This window comes from Pagrus pagrus (assembly GCF_965226575.1).
Source record: "Pagrus pagrus genome assembly, chromosome: 2".
NCBI lineage: Eukaryota > Metazoa > Chordata > Actinopteri > Spariformes > Sparidae > Pagrus > Pagrus pagrus.
The window spans coordinates 31,530,702-31,548,793 of NC_140186.1; the positions used below are offsets into that span (position 1 = coordinate 31,530,702).

The 18,092-nt window shown below is 43.1% G+C and overlaps 1 protein-coding gene across 2 annotated transcripts in view; it reads left to right on the top strand.

Annotated features, from left to right (window-relative positions):
* Window positions 1–5,327: 5,327 nt before the first annotated feature.
* kcnq5b (potassium voltage-gated channel, KQT-like subfamily, member 5b) overlaps window positions 5,328–18,092 on the top strand; it is a 118,965-nt gene continuing 106,200 nt past the window's right edge. For both annotated transcript variants that reach the window (XM_084340063.1, XM_084340064.1), the window contains exon 1: window positions 5,328–6,009. In XM_084340063.1, coding sequence (XP_084196189.1) covers window positions 5,669–6,009 — 341 coding nt within the window. In that variant the 5' untranslated portion in view covers window positions 5,328–5,668. The remainder of the gene's footprint in view (window positions 6,010–18,092) is intronic.

Genomic DNA, 18,092 nt, shown 5'->3' on the forward strand with positions numbered 1-18,092 from the left:
AAGGAGAATAAATGGCCTGAAGACTTCAGATATGACTGAAATAACAAACAAAATATATGCTTTGTTCCTTTATTGCCCAGAGTTAGATGAGCTTGATACCACTCTCCACAAATTAAAGTTTAACAAGTTAAAAAAAAGTTAACAGCCAGTAGACTGTTAGCTTAGCTTAGCATAAAGACTGCAAACAAGGAGAAACGGCTAGCTTGGCTCTGTCCAAAATGTAATAAAACAACAACAATCTGCCTGCAGCACCTCTATAGCTCACTAATCATATTTGTTTAATACACAGAAATACCAAAACATAGCTGTTTATTCCGTCTTCCAGTCATCTTATCATCTGCTGGCTCGAGCTCAACACAACATTATGTGGAAATTAGCATTTTTTGTGAATTGGTGCCACCCACAGCAACACCACCATCGTAAAAACAGCTCTGTATCAGTTTGTCAGATGTAATGTAGGTGCTTACTACAAACAAAATTCATTACATCATAATAATGTTTTAAAGCAAACACATACTCTACGATCTGACCCTCTCACTGAAGTTCCATAGTTTCAGTTGCTGTGACAGGGACACCATTCACCCTGTTACAAGACACTGTAACATTATTATTATTTTAAGGTGAAAAAGTTACATAATGTTGCATTAATATTCTGCTTTTGAGGCCCCAAGCTGTTAAAAACACCACATATTCTCACCACTCGTACTGTGTGGCTTTAAACACAAACTTATGGACAAGAACCAGTTCACACATAGTAGTCACTGTTTTTAATGTATACCATATAGTATAGTTACCAGTTATATTGCAGTTTCTGATGTTTAAGCATGATAATAAATTAAAGAAATATAGACACAAACATATGTAGATCATAGCTACCCAACACTATGAATGAGCAGTTTGGCTTTAGCATCACATGGACAGTTGTGGATACACTGATAGAGATTTAAAGCTGCACTAATCATTCACAACTGGCCAAATGAATACGTTTAATGTGAAAGTTGTTGCTCATAGTGACAAACCCCCTGAGAGTCACCTAACTCTGCATCTCCTCTCAGCTTGTTTTTACCTGTGGTTTTACCGTCTTCTGCTGTTCTCTTTCACTCTCACAGCGCTCATCAGCGTGATGTGCTGATACACCAAAACACTGCAAAACAGAGCAGAGCTAAGAGGAGGGGGGATGTTGGACATACACTTGTCGTGTGGACAGAGACATGACTTCAGATGCTAATGTATCTCTCTATCTGCAGGCAGCACACTAACATCCCAACAACCGAAAGATCTTTCAAGGTTGTGTTTTCAGCCTGTTGCACCTGATGTTGCCTGATTTTTTATCGGCCAAAAATACAGTAAATGCAGCTCTGAGAGAATATTACTACTAGGAGTGTTTTTTCTTCCATAGTTGGTATCCAAACATGTCATGAAAGGAATACTTCATGCACAAATATATATTCAGTCATTAGTCACTCAACCTCATGTTGATGGTAAATCAGGGGATGTTTGCAGTCCCCAAAACAATTTTGGAGCTTCACAGGAAAACAGCTTTGTAGCATTATCCTAAACAACTGAAGTAGCTGGGGACTTGTTTAAAAAGGTAAGTAAGGTTATTCACACCCTCAGTGGGTGGAGCTTGTGCAGGCATTTCAGACAGGATTGCACGTTAACACTTAGCTTAGCAGCTACAATGATATTATTGGCTTTAAAAAGGTGCAAATAGCATCTTATTCAGTTTGTTCAGATCTCAAGAGAAGCTTTCAGCTGTTTTTCTACCTTTTAAGTCCCCACATACAGTGTTTCAGTTGTTGAAGAGAATGCTGCTTAATTTTCATTGTGGGCTGAGCTTTTCCTTTAAAGTTTTTCTGTTTATTTTATTTTGGACATTTTAATATCTTTTATCATCAATGTTTTTTTGCTAGCTTGCCATTACAAGACCGAGTCACATACCCGTACATCTCTTCGGTGATAAATCCTGTCTGTTGTTGAATTGGATTACTGTCATTTAGGAAGGTTTTGGGCTTCTACACTTATTCTGCCAGTCCTCTGCTAATTAGCTTTTCCCTCATTATTTTGATCAACTACAGGCAAGGCTGTTCCTCCATTCATAGCCCTGCCTTTACTATATTTTTTATCCATTGACAAACGGAGGCTCCTCTCTCTCCTTGTAGCTTCTGCAAAAGAAGAAAAAAGAGGCTCTCATATAGTGGAGGGAATTTCAGTAGGGCAAAAGTTGTAGTGTGTAGTATTTGTTGATAAAAGCACATGGCAGCCATGCACTGCTACATTATAACACAGTAACTCTCTGCCTACAGTGTGCCTCACCGAGGAGGAAGTTGAACCAATATAGCCTCATGCATGGCCTAACATATGATACAGTGCAGCAGAGGGCTTGGGAGATTTATGTTCCACATCCTTTCGTTAAATAAGCAGAGGGGCCCCGAAACAACATCTGCAGGCAATCTTGACTAACCCTCCCACCAGCCTCGCAGTGCCAGCCGGGCCCCTGGTTTTCCCTCTCCTCATCACAGCATCAGGGTTCACGACCTCCAAGTATAACCGGACCATGGCGGAAAGGAGAACCGCAGATCATACAAGTCAGAGGTCAGGATAAAATTTCCATGCTGCTCCCAGGAAATGGATTAATCTATCTAATCAGGTCAAAGGTCACACATCGGTGGAAACATGGAGCATGAGTGGAAGTGGAATACAAACATTATTAAGGTCATTTTTAATATTGCTCATTAAGATGACCTTCCCAAAGATGCAGGGACAAACAAAGTAAACAAACAAAAACTTTGGGAAAAGGGCGGACAAGATGAGTTCTGTCTCTTGACATGACACAGACTGTTTACTTAGAGAAGTGTTCAGTGTGAGGCTGCGTTTCTTCATAAAGTCTCTTCTTGTTGAACATGTGTCACAGGGTACATGTGCTTGTTGCAGGAAGTCACCGCATCACGTGACAAGATTACACGATACAGTTTGTGAGCTTTCTTCTGCTTTCCCTCGAGAGAACCAGGCAGAAATCAACAATGTAAAGGAACAGTCATTTTGGCAGTCTGGAAAAAGGTTGTTTCTTTTTTTTAGGCTGAAATAAAACATTAAGAATCAAATTTTACACGAGTTTCTGGCTCTTTAACTTTTTTTTAACCCCCTTTCATTTCATATTGAAGTACCTTAAAGCAACATTATGTACTTTTTACCTTTAAATAACAGCTTCAAAATAATTTAGAGTCTTGTTTGAGGGTGAATGGTGTCTCTGTCACAACCACTCCGCCATCCCATCACTTGTTTCTGCATTATGTAACTTCAGTGAGATGGTAGGATCACAGTGTTAGACACGTGCTTACAAGGTAAATGTATTGTCACTTTTTTAACAAGGGTTAATTCAAAAACAAAATAATGATTGTGTCCTTGAATCCTGCTACGTCTATTTCAGACAATGGAGTGTTGAGGAGGAGTTCAGGAGTCTCACAGCCTGGGGAATGAAGCTGCTCTGTAGACTGGTGGTACAGCAGCAGCTACTTCTGTATCTGTTGTCAGATGGCAGCAGGGTGTACAGTCTGTGGCTGGGTGGGTGTTGTCTTTTAGTATCTTTGGGCTCTGTGCAGACATCTCACTTCACTAATATCAATGACGCTCTATAGAATGATGATCTGGGCGGTTTATTCATCAGCTGTAGAGCTTCCTGTCCTGGGCTGTGATGAACCATGCCAGTATATTAGTAGTATATTGTTCTCTGTGCAATGCAAAAACTGTTCTGCCATGTCCGCCTGTCTACTTTAATGATTCTTGTAACATTAGCTTTTTGTTGACACTGTCATCAAGGTGTTAATTCAAGTATGTGTTTCAGCATTGAGGTCGTAGTTTAAGGTAATGTTGTACTGGACTTCATTATACTGAGGGCTGTTCCTAATATTCTACCAGCACTTATGATTGTAAATGAGAAGGACAAAATAATTGAAACGCCTCTCATTACAACGTACTCCAGTACAACACTGCTTTCAACTATGACCTGTAATAAACAAGTAATTCAATTTACATATCACTAACAATGTCACAGAAACCTGGACATTTTAAACTCTGGGCTGTTGTACAGGTGCGCCTATTGAAGTGGTCACTGAGAGTATCTGATCTTAACAGTGAGTGAAAAATTAAAACCCAAGACCTCGTTTGACAAACCTCATGGTTCAATCACAAGTCACTCTCAAGTTCTCTGGGTTTGGCCCGTGTTTGACTAACTTGTATGTTTTCTTCAAACTGAATGGAGGAAACGAAGGCTGCAGGATCTGAAAATGCAGAGGAAGAAAAAAACACCTTCTTTTGGATTATGCGTGCTTGTCTCCAAAGGTTGTCTGGCGCTGCAGCCACCAGCAGATGGCAGAGTTCTGCTGGAAGACACCAGGAGTCGCTCAGTCAGCACTGAAGCAGGTCCACCACACTGTGAGCTTCTCGAGATTAAACATGAGAACACTGTGAGAACTTGTGACAGGATGCTGACTGTTGAGGCAGACACACGAATACAGACACTCCGCGTCCCCCCTCGTCAGTGAGCGTCACCTCACTGTGAGAAGTGTCTTCCAGATGTGGTCGGCGCTCTGCTGCATCTGACAGCAGCATCCGGTCAGGGTGATGGTGAGGAAGCTTCAAGAGAGTGCAGTAACGATATGTGGAGAAGAGACAGTGCACTGTGAAGGGGAAGTCCATGCTGAGACACTACTTTCACTTTTATTGTTACAAGGGCAGCATTAGGCCAAGATTAACCCTCTGACCCACAGTGTAGGGTGGGTTTTGAGTGTATAATATTACAAACATAACCCTGAGACCTTTGATAAACCCATATTTACCTTGCAGAACACATATTACTCAATTAAAGTAAAACTTGTGTGGACCCAAAGTCATTTTGGTCACCGCATAATATTTTCTGCAGATGTTCGGTGAGCCGCCCTCAGTGGTTACTTTTCCAGTAGACCAAGTGGAAAATTCATCAGAATCCATGTTACCTGATAGGCTTTTTTTTTTTTTTTTAAATGTGGTGTAATTTGGAACTTTTTCGGGAAATTAAATTACATCAGGAGAGACGCTCGTTCATCAGCATTTCTGCTGCCACCTGAAAAAAAAAGAAAGAAAGAAAAACTTGTGGAGGCTGAAGCGTCTGGAGGCTTTACTGTTCAGTGATGAGGAGGTAAAGATGAAACCAAACTGTTTACTGTGACACGAGGATCGAGACAAAGTCGCGCGCGGGCATTAGCGCAGATGCGCATCCGCTGTGGAGTCGACGCTTGAAGCAACAGGCGGTAAAGCTCAGGGGGAGAGAGCCTTTACTGGAAACTGATGTTAAAAATATCTCCCACCCTGCTCCACCGGACTCACACTGACTCTGTAACTTACTGTTCGGTCAGTTTGTGGCTCTCGCAGGCCGGGAGCCGTGGGTACCTGCACGCGCTGCAGCAGTTGTGTAAATTGCTTGAGAGGTTGATGCAAAAGGAAAGAGGGCGGTCAAAGTGTGACGGTAAACAGCGTGCCTGGCTCTGCCAGCGCTTTCCCTCTCAGCCCCGCGCCTGTGACACTGTGTCTAGCACGTGTGATGTATTGTTCGTCCAGGGCGCAGCTCCCGGCACAGGACACGCATGCTTGAGAAGACCTCGGCGCACTTGATGCGCGCTTTGGTGATGCCATGCCCCGGAACCACAGCGGAGACGAAGGCGGCACCGGGCTCTGGATGAGGACGTCGCCGGGGCACCGTAACGAAGGCTACGGCTTAAAAGATGTGGAGTCCGGACGAAGGATGATGAACAACGCGGGAGACGGTTTGCTGTCAGCCTCCGCCGCAGCAGGTGCTGCCGGGTCCGACAGCCTGAGGGGGAAGCAGGGAGCCCGGCTCAGCCTGCTCGGCAAGCCGCTCATATACAGCGCGCAGAGCGGCCGAAGAAACGTGCGCTATCGGCGCCTCCAGAACTACCTGTACAACGTGCTGGAGAGACCGCGAGCATGGGCGTTCATCTACCATGCGTTTGTGTAAGTTTATTTCCATAATTTGCATGCAGGGTAATGTGTTGGTGAGGTCTGAAGTGGCACACCTGTTGATGCGTCTCCACCCGCGCACACACCAACATTCCTAACTGCTTAATGTCAAATAGGAAAGCGTGTTTGATCTGCCAGGAGCTGACCACGATACATGACTTCAACATATTTTCACACACCACTTTGTCCGTTTTGATGGCTGACATGTCACACGTATTGAAACAATGGGTGTCATGAATGCACAGCTCACCCTGTCTGAAAATATACCACAGAATGAGCATCTGTTCACCAGAGCAGCTCTCACAGCCTGCAGAGGAAATCCCATCCCTGCAGCCCGAGTGAACCCACTGAGCTCCATGTACAGCTTCATGATACTGAGAAAGACTCACTCACTGTCACTCCTCTTTGCATTATTTGTCTGGATGACTGCAAAGGACTCTGTATTGTTCACTGTACAGTCACTGTACACCTAGTACAACTGCAGTTTCGCTGATATTAATCAGTATGGGTAAAGAATAAAGACAGACAGGTGTTTCAGTCACTTCTGCATTTATAAGGCCCTTGGTGAAGTAAGTTTTACATCTAAACTGGGTAAAAACAGAACTCAGGGCCTGTTGGCTCCTGTGGGTCAAGAGTCAGAACATCTTAAGCCTTCCCGTCTGCTCTCTGTCATTCTTGGCTCCCCAACCAGCTGTATCTGATTTCCCGCGTGTGACTGTTGTTGTGGCATCATGGCTGTTTCTGAGAGGAAGGAAGTTGAGACACATGCTGACTATAGAGCACCATCTTTTTTTGGTTTTTGTGGGTGTGGTTTGGGGCTGAATAGCGAGGAGGGGCGGCGTTGTGCTTAATCCAAGCAGCTCATGAAACTGATCACTTTTATTTTTAAAGCATCTCTGAAGAAGCTTCAAATAAGGCACAGAAAGCAGGCACATAAACACCCCCTATAGGCTTCCTGTATGCTTCTGTTATCTATGTAGTGACTCTTTGGAAATCGGATTTGTTAGAAATGACCTAATTAACCGTTTCCACTGTTTCAAAGCGTATTGCTTTTTACAGGCAATAAACTATAGGCCTGGTCGTACCAGACAGTGGCACAGCAAAATTAATTGTAAAATAGGAGGAGGAAGGTTAGTGTTGTGGAACTGCTAACTGGGTGAAGTCCTGTGGCGGTCACCGACAGGCTAAACTGTAGCAGTAAGCTTAGAACACAGTGGCAAGCCAAGAACATTTAGTTCTAGTCTGATCTATTCTCCCCAGGCTGTTTACACCCTCTGGAACTTTGTTCTCAGGATAGTAGGCTACATAATAGTGTTGTCACGATATGGACATTTCTAACTTCGATACAATACCTTGAAAAATTTTCAATACCAAACAAGGTTGCAAAGCAAGAAACAGCCGCTCGGGTTTTGAGGAGTTGTAGCATTTATTCACCGTGAAGCAGCCGCGGGTGTATGCACGCCACCAATGGTTGGCTGGCCATCTGGCTTCCAAAATACAAAAATATCGACCAACTGTTTGGCCATCGTGATCCTCAAGTGGCAAGCAGTGTTGATTTGAGGAGCACATAAGCGGTAGGGGGGGGTAAGATCGACATTTAATTAATTATAGGCTATGGCGGCTACGTGTGTGTAAACTTTCCATTCCAAAACCCGACTTGACGTTCAGAATCGCATGACATTATAAGACCAGCAAGTACTATGGTGCTGAAGCTAGTTATTGAAGGAGTAACTGCTGTCCAACTAGCTAGCGTTCACTCAGTTAGCAGGTTTATTAGCTCAGTCGCTCAGCTGTCCAGGCTTTATGGACTCAAAGAGTAATGCTGTAATTATGTACATGTATGACCACTAAAGGGTTCATCCAGCTCAATGATGACTTTCCTTACCTCTTCTATTGGGGCCGTAACTTCAGAGAGTAACCGTTGGATATCTGGATTTGTAGTCTCCACTGTCGCTGGAATGACTCAAAAATACTAATTTGCATATCTTATGAAAGTGTTGACTCACGTACGCCCACAAGGATCCTGGGACCTGCACTGTAATCTCTTCACATGGGCGCTCATGAATGTTAGGAACGAACGGTTGGGTGGCTGGAAAGTTGGTGAATGATTTTCTTTCATCCCTGTGGCGGTGAGCTTGAGCGGGAGAAAATGGAGGGACTGAACTCCCACTCCTCTTCTCTCCTGCGACGAATGCTTCTATGATGGTTGGTGGCCTTGAAAGTTGCACTGATGTGCTGATATGACAACTGTTGCAGTTGAGAGCCTCACTGTCACAGCTTTTATCTAAAGAGTAAGATGATATCCCTGATATCAAGCTGAGGTTTAAGCTAGTCGAGATTCACATTTACTGCTGTTAAAAAGCTCAGGAGCATATTTATTCATGTTTCTTTACACAATGTTTCTTTCTCTAAATTGAGCAATTTATTTTAACAGCAATTGTTGTTTAATAGAGTCAAATTTAGTGAAATTCAGAGGAGTTACCATACTCGACAGGGCCAGCCTTTTTAGGGCCCAGGGTGAGATTTTGCTCTGGGCCCCCCCTCCCCGACATTCTCACCACCCAGGCCTTTGGTAAAAAGTTTTGTTGCATTTCTTAAGATACAATTTATATTACTTATTCTGAAAGAGAAACTTGCTTGTTGGGGGACACAAAGAAAGGTGTTGCCTTAAAGCTGTTGCCTTGTTTGCCTTTGCCACCCACATGAGATGTAAAGCTGACTGCAGTCCCTAAATACCCACCTGATACCCGACACTACATCGCCACTGATGGCAAAATCATCCTAGTTAAGAAGGAATAGATGTTCTCTCCTGCTATGCTGCTTTGTGATGTAAACTGAAATGATGGCCATATAAACCTTAAACAACTGTATCTTTAAATGGTCTGTATTCATTTTATTATGTCATGTAAGACACATAGTTCATGTCATCATGAGTGGTAGGCTGTGCAATCAGCAGTAGTAGTGTGCTAATTGATTGCCCAATATAAACCACAACTGTTTTAGCACATCATCTTGTCTGCTGCTGCACTAACTGTTGCTACATAGGTTTGAGCCACGATGTGTTCGCTTTCCATGGGCTACATACAAAAAACACCTTGTATCGCCTGCCTGCAGGAGAACAATGACGGCAATGAAGTGGATGTTACATGTGTGAGCTGCATAGTGAGGAGAAGATATATATTATTCTTTGCTATTTTGTTCACTCCATAGAATACAAGCCAAAAAAAGTTGTTATATAAACAGCAAAACAGTCAAGGCTGCAGTAATGGATTTCTTTTTGCCCATTTGGGGTTGGCAGAATCAACACTGGCGTATGATCATCTTGAAGTGGATATGACAGACTTGTTATCACTCTTATTTATACATCCAGCACCATGAGGAACCATTATTATTCATTTGGAGTTCTGTTTCTGGCCATCTAATGACTATTCTGTCAGAAGTTCTATTCTGCTCTCTTTAAGCCCTGAATTTGGTGTCTACTCTGGTTGGATTTTTACAGGCCACACTATTAGTGTCACTATATTGGTTCATCCTAATAACTCACATTGAGTGGTTTCAGGAAGACAGCTCTGATAGACCGACTGCACACTACCTGCTCAGCACCAAACAGCAGACAGACACAGTTAGCAATCAGCTGGAGAGCGGATATTCCCCTGAGGGACCAAAAACTGACCTAAAGGTAGAGACCCCTTGAACATATGTTTGAGCTCAGGTCTGATGGTTGTGCACCTGTAACTAGACAAATGATGTGTCTGTGTTGTGTTTGCATCTTGCTGCCCTGCCCCCTAGTGACCAATATAAATCAAATTACTGCAGCTTTAAACAGTCACCCTATCCTGTAAGTAAACCGAGTCTAGCTCAGTCTATTAGAGCAAACATGTGTTGAGCATATGCATTAAAATCAACTGAATACGTTAAAGGCCCTCTGTAAAGCCAAACATTACAAAGAAAAGAAAGAAACTCACAATACGTTATCCGTGATGTCCCTGACCTCCTCCCTACGACTTGTCACTCTTGATAGTACTTCTTGTTACATCCTCCTTTGCAGCAGTAATAATTATAACAGCCACCAAAGATCGCTGCCTAACAAGAAATAAAAATATGGGTCTTACTAAGCTGCTTATGTATTCGATCTATACGGTGTTTTTTCTGATGAGGACCGGCTGGTGGAGCCAGTGTTTTGTTTGTCCATTCTGCACTGCTGCAGAAACATCCTCTGTAGATTTAAAAGACTTGTTCTAAGGTAATGAAAACAAAACGATTCTTGTGTCAGGTGAAATACATAATGAAAACATGATTATGAATATTAAATTATATTTCTGCCAATAGAAATCGAAATCCCACTAAATTCTGCACAATGGACCTTGAAATTGTCTCGCTGCTAAACGTCTTCATGCGGTCATACGTGACATTTCATTCTCTTGTGTTTGTGTGTGTGCACATGCTTCCTCGTGAGTTGAGTGTATTTGATACTAATTTGTTCTGCTTGAGCAGTTGAAGTGCTGTTTGGATAACTCACATAAGGTCAAAAAAAAAAAAAAAAGCCCAAACTCTTTTCCCTTATCCGACTTGTCTGAGCCGACGCATTAGAAACAGTTCAGAGGAGCAAATGCGCTTAGGAGCCCGTCTTTGCAGTGTTCCATTACATATACCCTCTGTCTGACAGGCCCCAGCGGCACTTCCTCATTGGCTTGAGTGATATTTCACCTTCAGCTGTGTTCCACTTTCTGACATGTGCCTCCAGGTGAAATGACTTCTTGAAAATCGTAACACAAAGAATTAACAACATCAGGGTTGACTTCATCATGTGTGTTAGCTGTATAATTAATTCTACCTTTTCAAAATAAATGTCGGTGATTAAGTCGGAGGTAAAGGCGCGTTAGCATTTGATTGTGTAACTCTTAAACTGGTTACTGATCACTAACTAAAGGCAAATGTCTGGCTCACATTTGCTCTATGGCTGCTGCATACATGTATATTTTTATCCATTCCCTATGTGTGACAGCAGCAGCACTGAGACAGTCTTTGTGCTGAGCTGAGTTGCTCCTGGGGTCCCAGCCTGCCCTCCTTCCTGCTCGCAGACGCGCATACACAGTGCTACCATTCATCTCACCTCTGGATTAACAAGCTCTTATCCTTGCAAGTATGTTCAGGGGCAGGAAAGTGTGGGGGAAAGGATACAGTGTTCCTGCACGTTAGGTTTCTGAACTGGCACACTGAACTACGGGGGGGCACGGAGTGGTGACAGGAACTCACTGCTCTCACTTGTTAAATATCTATTACCGCTTATTCACCAAAATTAGCAGGTCTACATGGGTTTTTTAAATGTGGGTAAACCCCCTAAAAATCGCCTATTGACCTCATTCCCACTTCCCGCAGGAGAGGCAGCCCGTCTGTGAAGCATCACATTGTACATCACTGATGTCACGTTCATGTCACAAATGCGCCAGAAACAGTTGTAACAGAAGAGAAACAACAATAGACCCATTGTGAAAGACGGCGGATAAATTATTTTGAGCACCACAACCCCCGCGAAATGACTTGTTTCACTGTCACATGGTGGAATTGAGCGTGTTCACCTGGGTCTTGCATTTATATCAAAGCTGAGCCGAGGTGATAAAAACCTGCAGAGTCAACTGACCCGGGTGTTAATGCAGAGTTTACACATTCCAGTTGCACAGAAAAGCTCCATCTTAGCGGGTTTAAGTGGGATTTTTGACCAGTGGAAAAGGGGTATATCAGTCATTTTATTGTTAGGAGTACTTTAATTTATAGGCAGCAGTAAAGGATGTTGGCTCATCCTGAAAGCTGTGTTTGATAGACATTATTGGGTATTTGAAGCCAACAGACACAATAAAATGTTTAGTAGACATCTGCATGACTAATCAGACGCTGCTCTGAATCCCTGTGCTGTGTATTATGTTTTGAGGTATCGTTTATAGTCCAGCAGCCAGTGAGATCCTGTCATATAGAAATATGTTTCCTTTAAACCCTGTCTTCATTATCTCTTTGAGAGGCTGGTGTGGAATAAATCCCAGAACTGTTGTTGATTCAGCCCAGAAAGCGCTCGCTGTAGATGCTGGCTCTCATGAAAATGCATGTTTTCCATTCATCTGGTATGTATGTATTTTTACAGCAGCTCATAGTCAGGGTCTGCTGCCACCTTTTGTATGTTTGGCTCAAAGAAAAGAAAGAAATGTCCTATAAACAGTGAGAGCTGTTTACATCAGAACAAGTGTTGAGGAGATACTGCCTGGTCTGAGCAGCGCAGTGACATTAAGTAGAGGTGTGATGGCTTCCCCCAGATGGTGGTTTCTTCTTGTCAATGTGTCGGTGCAAGGGTGAGGACAGGAGGCTGTGTCTGCATTTCATATGCATTAATGGTGTCTGACACAGCTTGATGAGAGAAAGTAGAAGCCTGATTCAGATTTAGAGGGGCAGAATTAGTGTGTAAAGGGTTTCTATTTTCTAGTTTATACATTAATTGTGATTATCAAACACATCAACAATGTTATTCTGTGTTTTGCATGTTTTAACCCTTTAGCTGTAATTATTAGGGCTGTCAATCGCATTAAAAAATGTATCTAATTGATAATAAGCTTTGTGATTAATTAATCGAAATTAATCGCATACACCAATATTTGCGTAAGCATTTAAGAATATTTCAGTGCAAATGTATTTTGTTAGCTGAGTGAATCAGTGAATAAATAGACATTCTAAACAAAGGAGGAAGTTGTCCGATGGTTAGAAAATCCCTAAATTGCACAACAGTGCTCCTGTCAACAGTTCCATCTGGGTGTTTGGTAAAGTACCACTGCAGTGTGTTCTGGTATTTTTATGATCTTCCCTGACAATGTTTTATAATTTTGACAAGAACTTAATTGTGTGCTCAAAGCTAAAATGGGGTGGACTGCAGTAGAAGCTGGGACTTTTATGTCATCCACCAAGCTTAGCTTCTGGTGTTTATAGGAGTGGCGCGGCTCCTTTAAGAACAGAGCAGTCTGTGGTGAGCGAGTGGAGAGCGATGGTCGGTGGCTGAACTCAGAGAAAACAGCTGTTAGCAACTGGAGCAGACGGAAGGTTTAGCAGAGAGGTTGTCTAGTGGCAGTAAATGTACAGTACAGGTTACAGCCTGACCATAAATAAACTCTGCAGCACCTTAATACACAAGAAGACCTCATGTTGAAGTAACAGCTATCACTATCCCTGCTAATATTCATGCTATTGCTATCCATGGTGGTAATCATGCTGAAACGACAGCGTATGGTATCGATGGTATAACGTCCAACTATTAACCACAGCCCCGTCTCGGTTTGAGAAAGAATGAAACCTGGACTTTCCATTCAGAATGCTCAGCAGCGTCATATTTACAAAGCTGCTGTGGAACGTGTTCAGTGACAGAAGGTCAAAGAGCTTCATAGAGCGTGATTCATCTGGGTTATTTGTTTTAATGTGTTCTTTTTCCTGTAATGAACTAATCGAAATGAACTTGTTATTTTGACAACCCTTGTGATTATATTCTACATTGCTGATTAAAATGTTTTAATTAATAACTAATTAATAACTTTTAAAGATAAAGTTCCTGCTTTCTTCTGATTTCCATTCATGTCGATATGATAATCAACTCCCAGAAGCTCCTGTCATATTTAAATGTAGTTGCAAGCACCCACTGCTTGGAAAATCCATCTACTTGTCAAAGAACATACAGTAAGTCATGATACATTTATCTCTATCTCAGGCGAGTATTAAGTCTCTTCAAGTTGATCTTCATGGTGACCTGAGATGAACTGAAACCAAATGGCTGCAGAAATCAGTCCAAAATCTTTGGGAAGTGGTTAGCACTAATCACTGAATCCCTTTTATATTTTCTTGTCAAAAGATCCCACGAAACGCCCAAAACCAGCAACATGTTAATCTGTCAACATATATTCTAATTTCTCTTTTCTGTGGCTGGCAGCTCCATGCCATCTGTTTCTATTGAGATATACATCTTTAAAAAATGGTCACAATATACCATTTGATTTGATTAGATTTTTTTTAAAACAGCTGGGATGTGTGTGTTTTTTTAAACCATTACTCAAACAGGAGTAATTAGCACATTTGTTGGGAACTATTTTCAGCCGCAGATTTGCGTTTGACTTGCTAATGAGTGTTTCCAGTATGTATGGGATTGAGTCAAATTGACTTCAGTGCCCATGTTCATGGTAACGAAGGTACATGTCACCCGGATCAGCAGTGGCTCATTGGTATGTTCTTTTAAATTAGTTTTGGACACTGCAAATTTGTTTTCTAATCATGTATTGATTAAATCCTACCAATCACAGGTACATCATCTATCAGTGTTTGTATATGTAAATCATTGGGTCTGCTTGAATGAAATCAGAGGACAGTCACAGCTGATGGGGATCAACTGCTGCAGGTATCATGTTTCAGTCCTGCGTTTACTCAGAGGGAGTTCCCCTCGCTCTGTTTTCAGAGATGGCCTTTCACAAAGACAAGGCCTTGCTACAGGACACGCAATGCATTGTGGGTATTGTGCTTCAGCTCAGAGAAACAGAATTTACCTAAACAGCACCTGTTGTGTCCTCTGAAAGGCTGCCTCGCTTTAACACCTCTCACAGCCAGCAGGCAAGGACGCACTGAGAGCTTGGTCAGTTGCATAAAAATGAGGCTTATTTTTGCGACCTAACATACTTTTCCGTCCAAATGTTCAATGCCCTGACCCCCACCCCACAGTGTAGACTAATGTATTTTTCCAACAAGTTCCATGACTAACCAGTAGGCACCACTACTGGCTGGATTCTCACCAGTGAGCACTGTCAGACCCAGCTTCCAGCCTGGGCAGGCACTTAAGACCAAAGCTAGGAAATGAACCTGCAACCGTGGGCAAGGGTTTTTCCACCTGACAGCCCCTTGAGTGTCACTCGCTGATGAGACAGTTTTGTGGCTGATTGTCTAAGCCAGTCATTTCAAAGGTTGTGGTCTGTGTGACAGAACACTTAGTGAGTCACCTCAAGTGTGAGAGAAGCACCTTTTCACAATTCCTTCTTATTGACCCTCCTTCCCCCTCTTCCCTTACCTCTTCATATTCACTGCAGTGGTTTCATGTTACTTTCTGCAGTCCGCTCATCTAGGCTTCTCTCTCTTCCAAGAAAAAGCCAATCTCACAGAATTGTAGAGCATCACAATGACCTTTACCATCAGTGGTGTTCAAGTGTTGCATGTAGTCTGAAGGAGTCCTCATCGCCTCTTTCCACTTATCCTCCCTCCATCTCCCCCTCCGGTGCCTGTGCAGACAGTGCTGCTTGTTTGCATTTCTGTCATGGCCGTGCCTACGTTAGCACTGCGCTGTCTCTAGAACAAAGATAGGGGAACAGAGTATGACCTCTCATAGCTCCGCCTCTCTTCTTAGCCTATTTTTATTGTTGTTTTAGTCGTTGCTGATCTCTGAGCCATAATCACAACTGTGCTGGCAGATGCTTGCCTTGAGGGGAGCGACACGGGGGGAGGCTTGACTTGTTTGGAGATCTGAGTGTAATAGTTACTCTGATATGGAGTGTTGCACAGGCAGATCGGGGCCTAATAACTGGGTTTATCTGCTGACTGCTGAGGTGCTTCAGAGCGAGTCTTATGCAAAACACATACACACATACACACACGTTGTTTCCGTTACTTGTGTGATCATTACATAGATTAGATTCATTTCCTGGGGCCCGACCCTAACACTAACAATGATGTAATGACGTGCATTATGGGGTCCAGCACTGTCCCCACAAAGCTGTCAGAACCCACACAAACACACTTTTTTTTCCTTTACTCTCCAGTGAGCAGCCTTTGGATCCAGGATGTGACATTTTTCATTTATATCACCTATTTTACATCGAATGAAAATCGATCAAACAAAGACTTATACACTGCCCGGCCACACACTCATCATCACAGTCACACACTCTAATATTTAGTCGGACCGCCTTTAGCTTTGATTACGGCACGCATTCACCGTGGCATCGTTTTGATAAGCTTATGCAGTGTCACAACATTTATTTCCGTCCAGAGTCGTATTAATTTTTCGCCAAGATCTTGTATTGATGATAGGAAAGTCGGGCTTCTGTGTAAAGTCTTCTCCAGCACATCCCAAAGATTCTCAAAGGGGTGAAGGTATTGACTCTATGGCGGCCAATCAATGTGTGAAAATGATGTCTCATGCTCCCTGAACCACTCTTTCACAGTTTAAGCCCGATGAATCGTGGCATTGTCATCTTGGAATATGCCCGTGCCATCAGGGAAGAAAAATCCATTGATGTAAAAACCTGGTCAGTCAGTATATTCAGGTAGTCAGCTGACCTCATGTTTTGGGCACATAACGTTGCTGAACCTAGACCTGACCAACTGAATCAACCCCAGATCATAACACTGCCCCTATAGGCTTGTACAGTAGGCACTAGGCATGATGGGTGCATCACTTCATCCGCCTCTGTTCTTACTCTGATGCCCAGAGTCCAGTCTTTATGCTCCCTAACAAACTGAAGCCTTTTTCTCTGGTTATCCTCACTGATAAGTGGTTTTCTTAAGGCTACACGGCTGTTTCCCTTGAGTTCTCTTTGTATTGTGCGTGTGGAAATGCTCTTACTTACACTATTAAACATAGTCGTGAGCTCTACTGTTGATTTTTGATGATTTGATGTTACCAAACGTTTAAGTGATCTCCGATCAAGTTCATTCAAGATTTTTTCCTACCACATTTCTCCCTTGAAGATGATGGTTCACCACTGTCCTTCCAGGTTTTAATAATGTGTTGGACAGTTCTTAACCCAGTTTTCAGCGATCTCCTTAGTTGTTTTCTTTGCTTGATGCAGGCCGATAATTTGACCTTCTGAAACAGAGTAACATCTTTTCCATGACCTCAGGATATGTCTTCTGACATGGTTGTTTAAGAAATGAGAAGCTACTCGCTGCATCAGTTAGGGTTGAATAACCTGTTGCCAGCTGACACATATTAATCACTGCAGTAGTTATCCAATGGAAGGCTCTTACCTATTTGCTTAGTTAAATCCAGGTGGTGTTTTTTTTGGCCAGGCTGTGTAGTATATAGCTTTACTTTGTTAGAAACTACATAAATCCATAGACCCACAGAATCAGTGCCTCAGGAAAGGAAGTTATGGTTCAGAAATGGCACCACTGTGCCTCGTTTTAGTGTGACGTAGGCTACACACTACAGTAGTCATAATTTGAGGGTATGAGGGGCTTTTATGCAAGGGCAAAGGATTTACCACCATCTTTAGCTATAGCCAGCGTGAGCACACATACTGAAGAACGGTCCTGGGATGGGGGCATGTGTCTGTGTGTCTATGCGGGGGGTGGGCAGCACATCAGGGAGATACAACTAGGCCGTGCTCCTGGCGATCTGCTTGGCACGAGCCTGGTAACAATGCAGCGGGTCTGGTGACAGGCCAGAGGCCCTCTGACCTCCCTGTCTTACCCAGAGGGGAGGGACTGCAGCTGGGTAGCCAGCATGTCCCTCCCCCTCAATGATTTAACCCTAAATGCCCGTCAGATGCCTCCACTGTGTGACAACAAAATTGCCTGTTTGGATGTGCGTTCATGTCGGCTCACATACTAGTGAAATCAGTGTAAAGCTGAGAGGCTTGTTTGCACCACATGTTATGACATAAAAATGGTTTTCTTTGCCCCTCCTCTCCCCTCCTCTCCCCCTTATGCAAATACACTACAGCTCTGTGGCTTTTATTTCCATCTCTTCTCTTTCCTCACGCTTCTGCATGTCTCCATGTTAAAGCTCAGTCATACAGAAAACTGTGATATAACCCTTTCCTCCGCTGCCCCATGTCGCAGTGAACCCGCACACAGCCCCTCTGTTCAGGCACATGAAAAGCTCAGTGTGGGAACCTCTGTGAAGGGCAGCCGCACTCAACTGCAGAGCTAACGGCCGCTCCGAGGCAAAACAGAGCTCAACATGTGTTCTTTGGGATCGGCAGGTAATGCAGAGGACTCTCCTGCTGTCTCATCAAAAAAACTGTACTTTGAAGCATAATAATTTATTCTCATTTTATGAAGCCAGC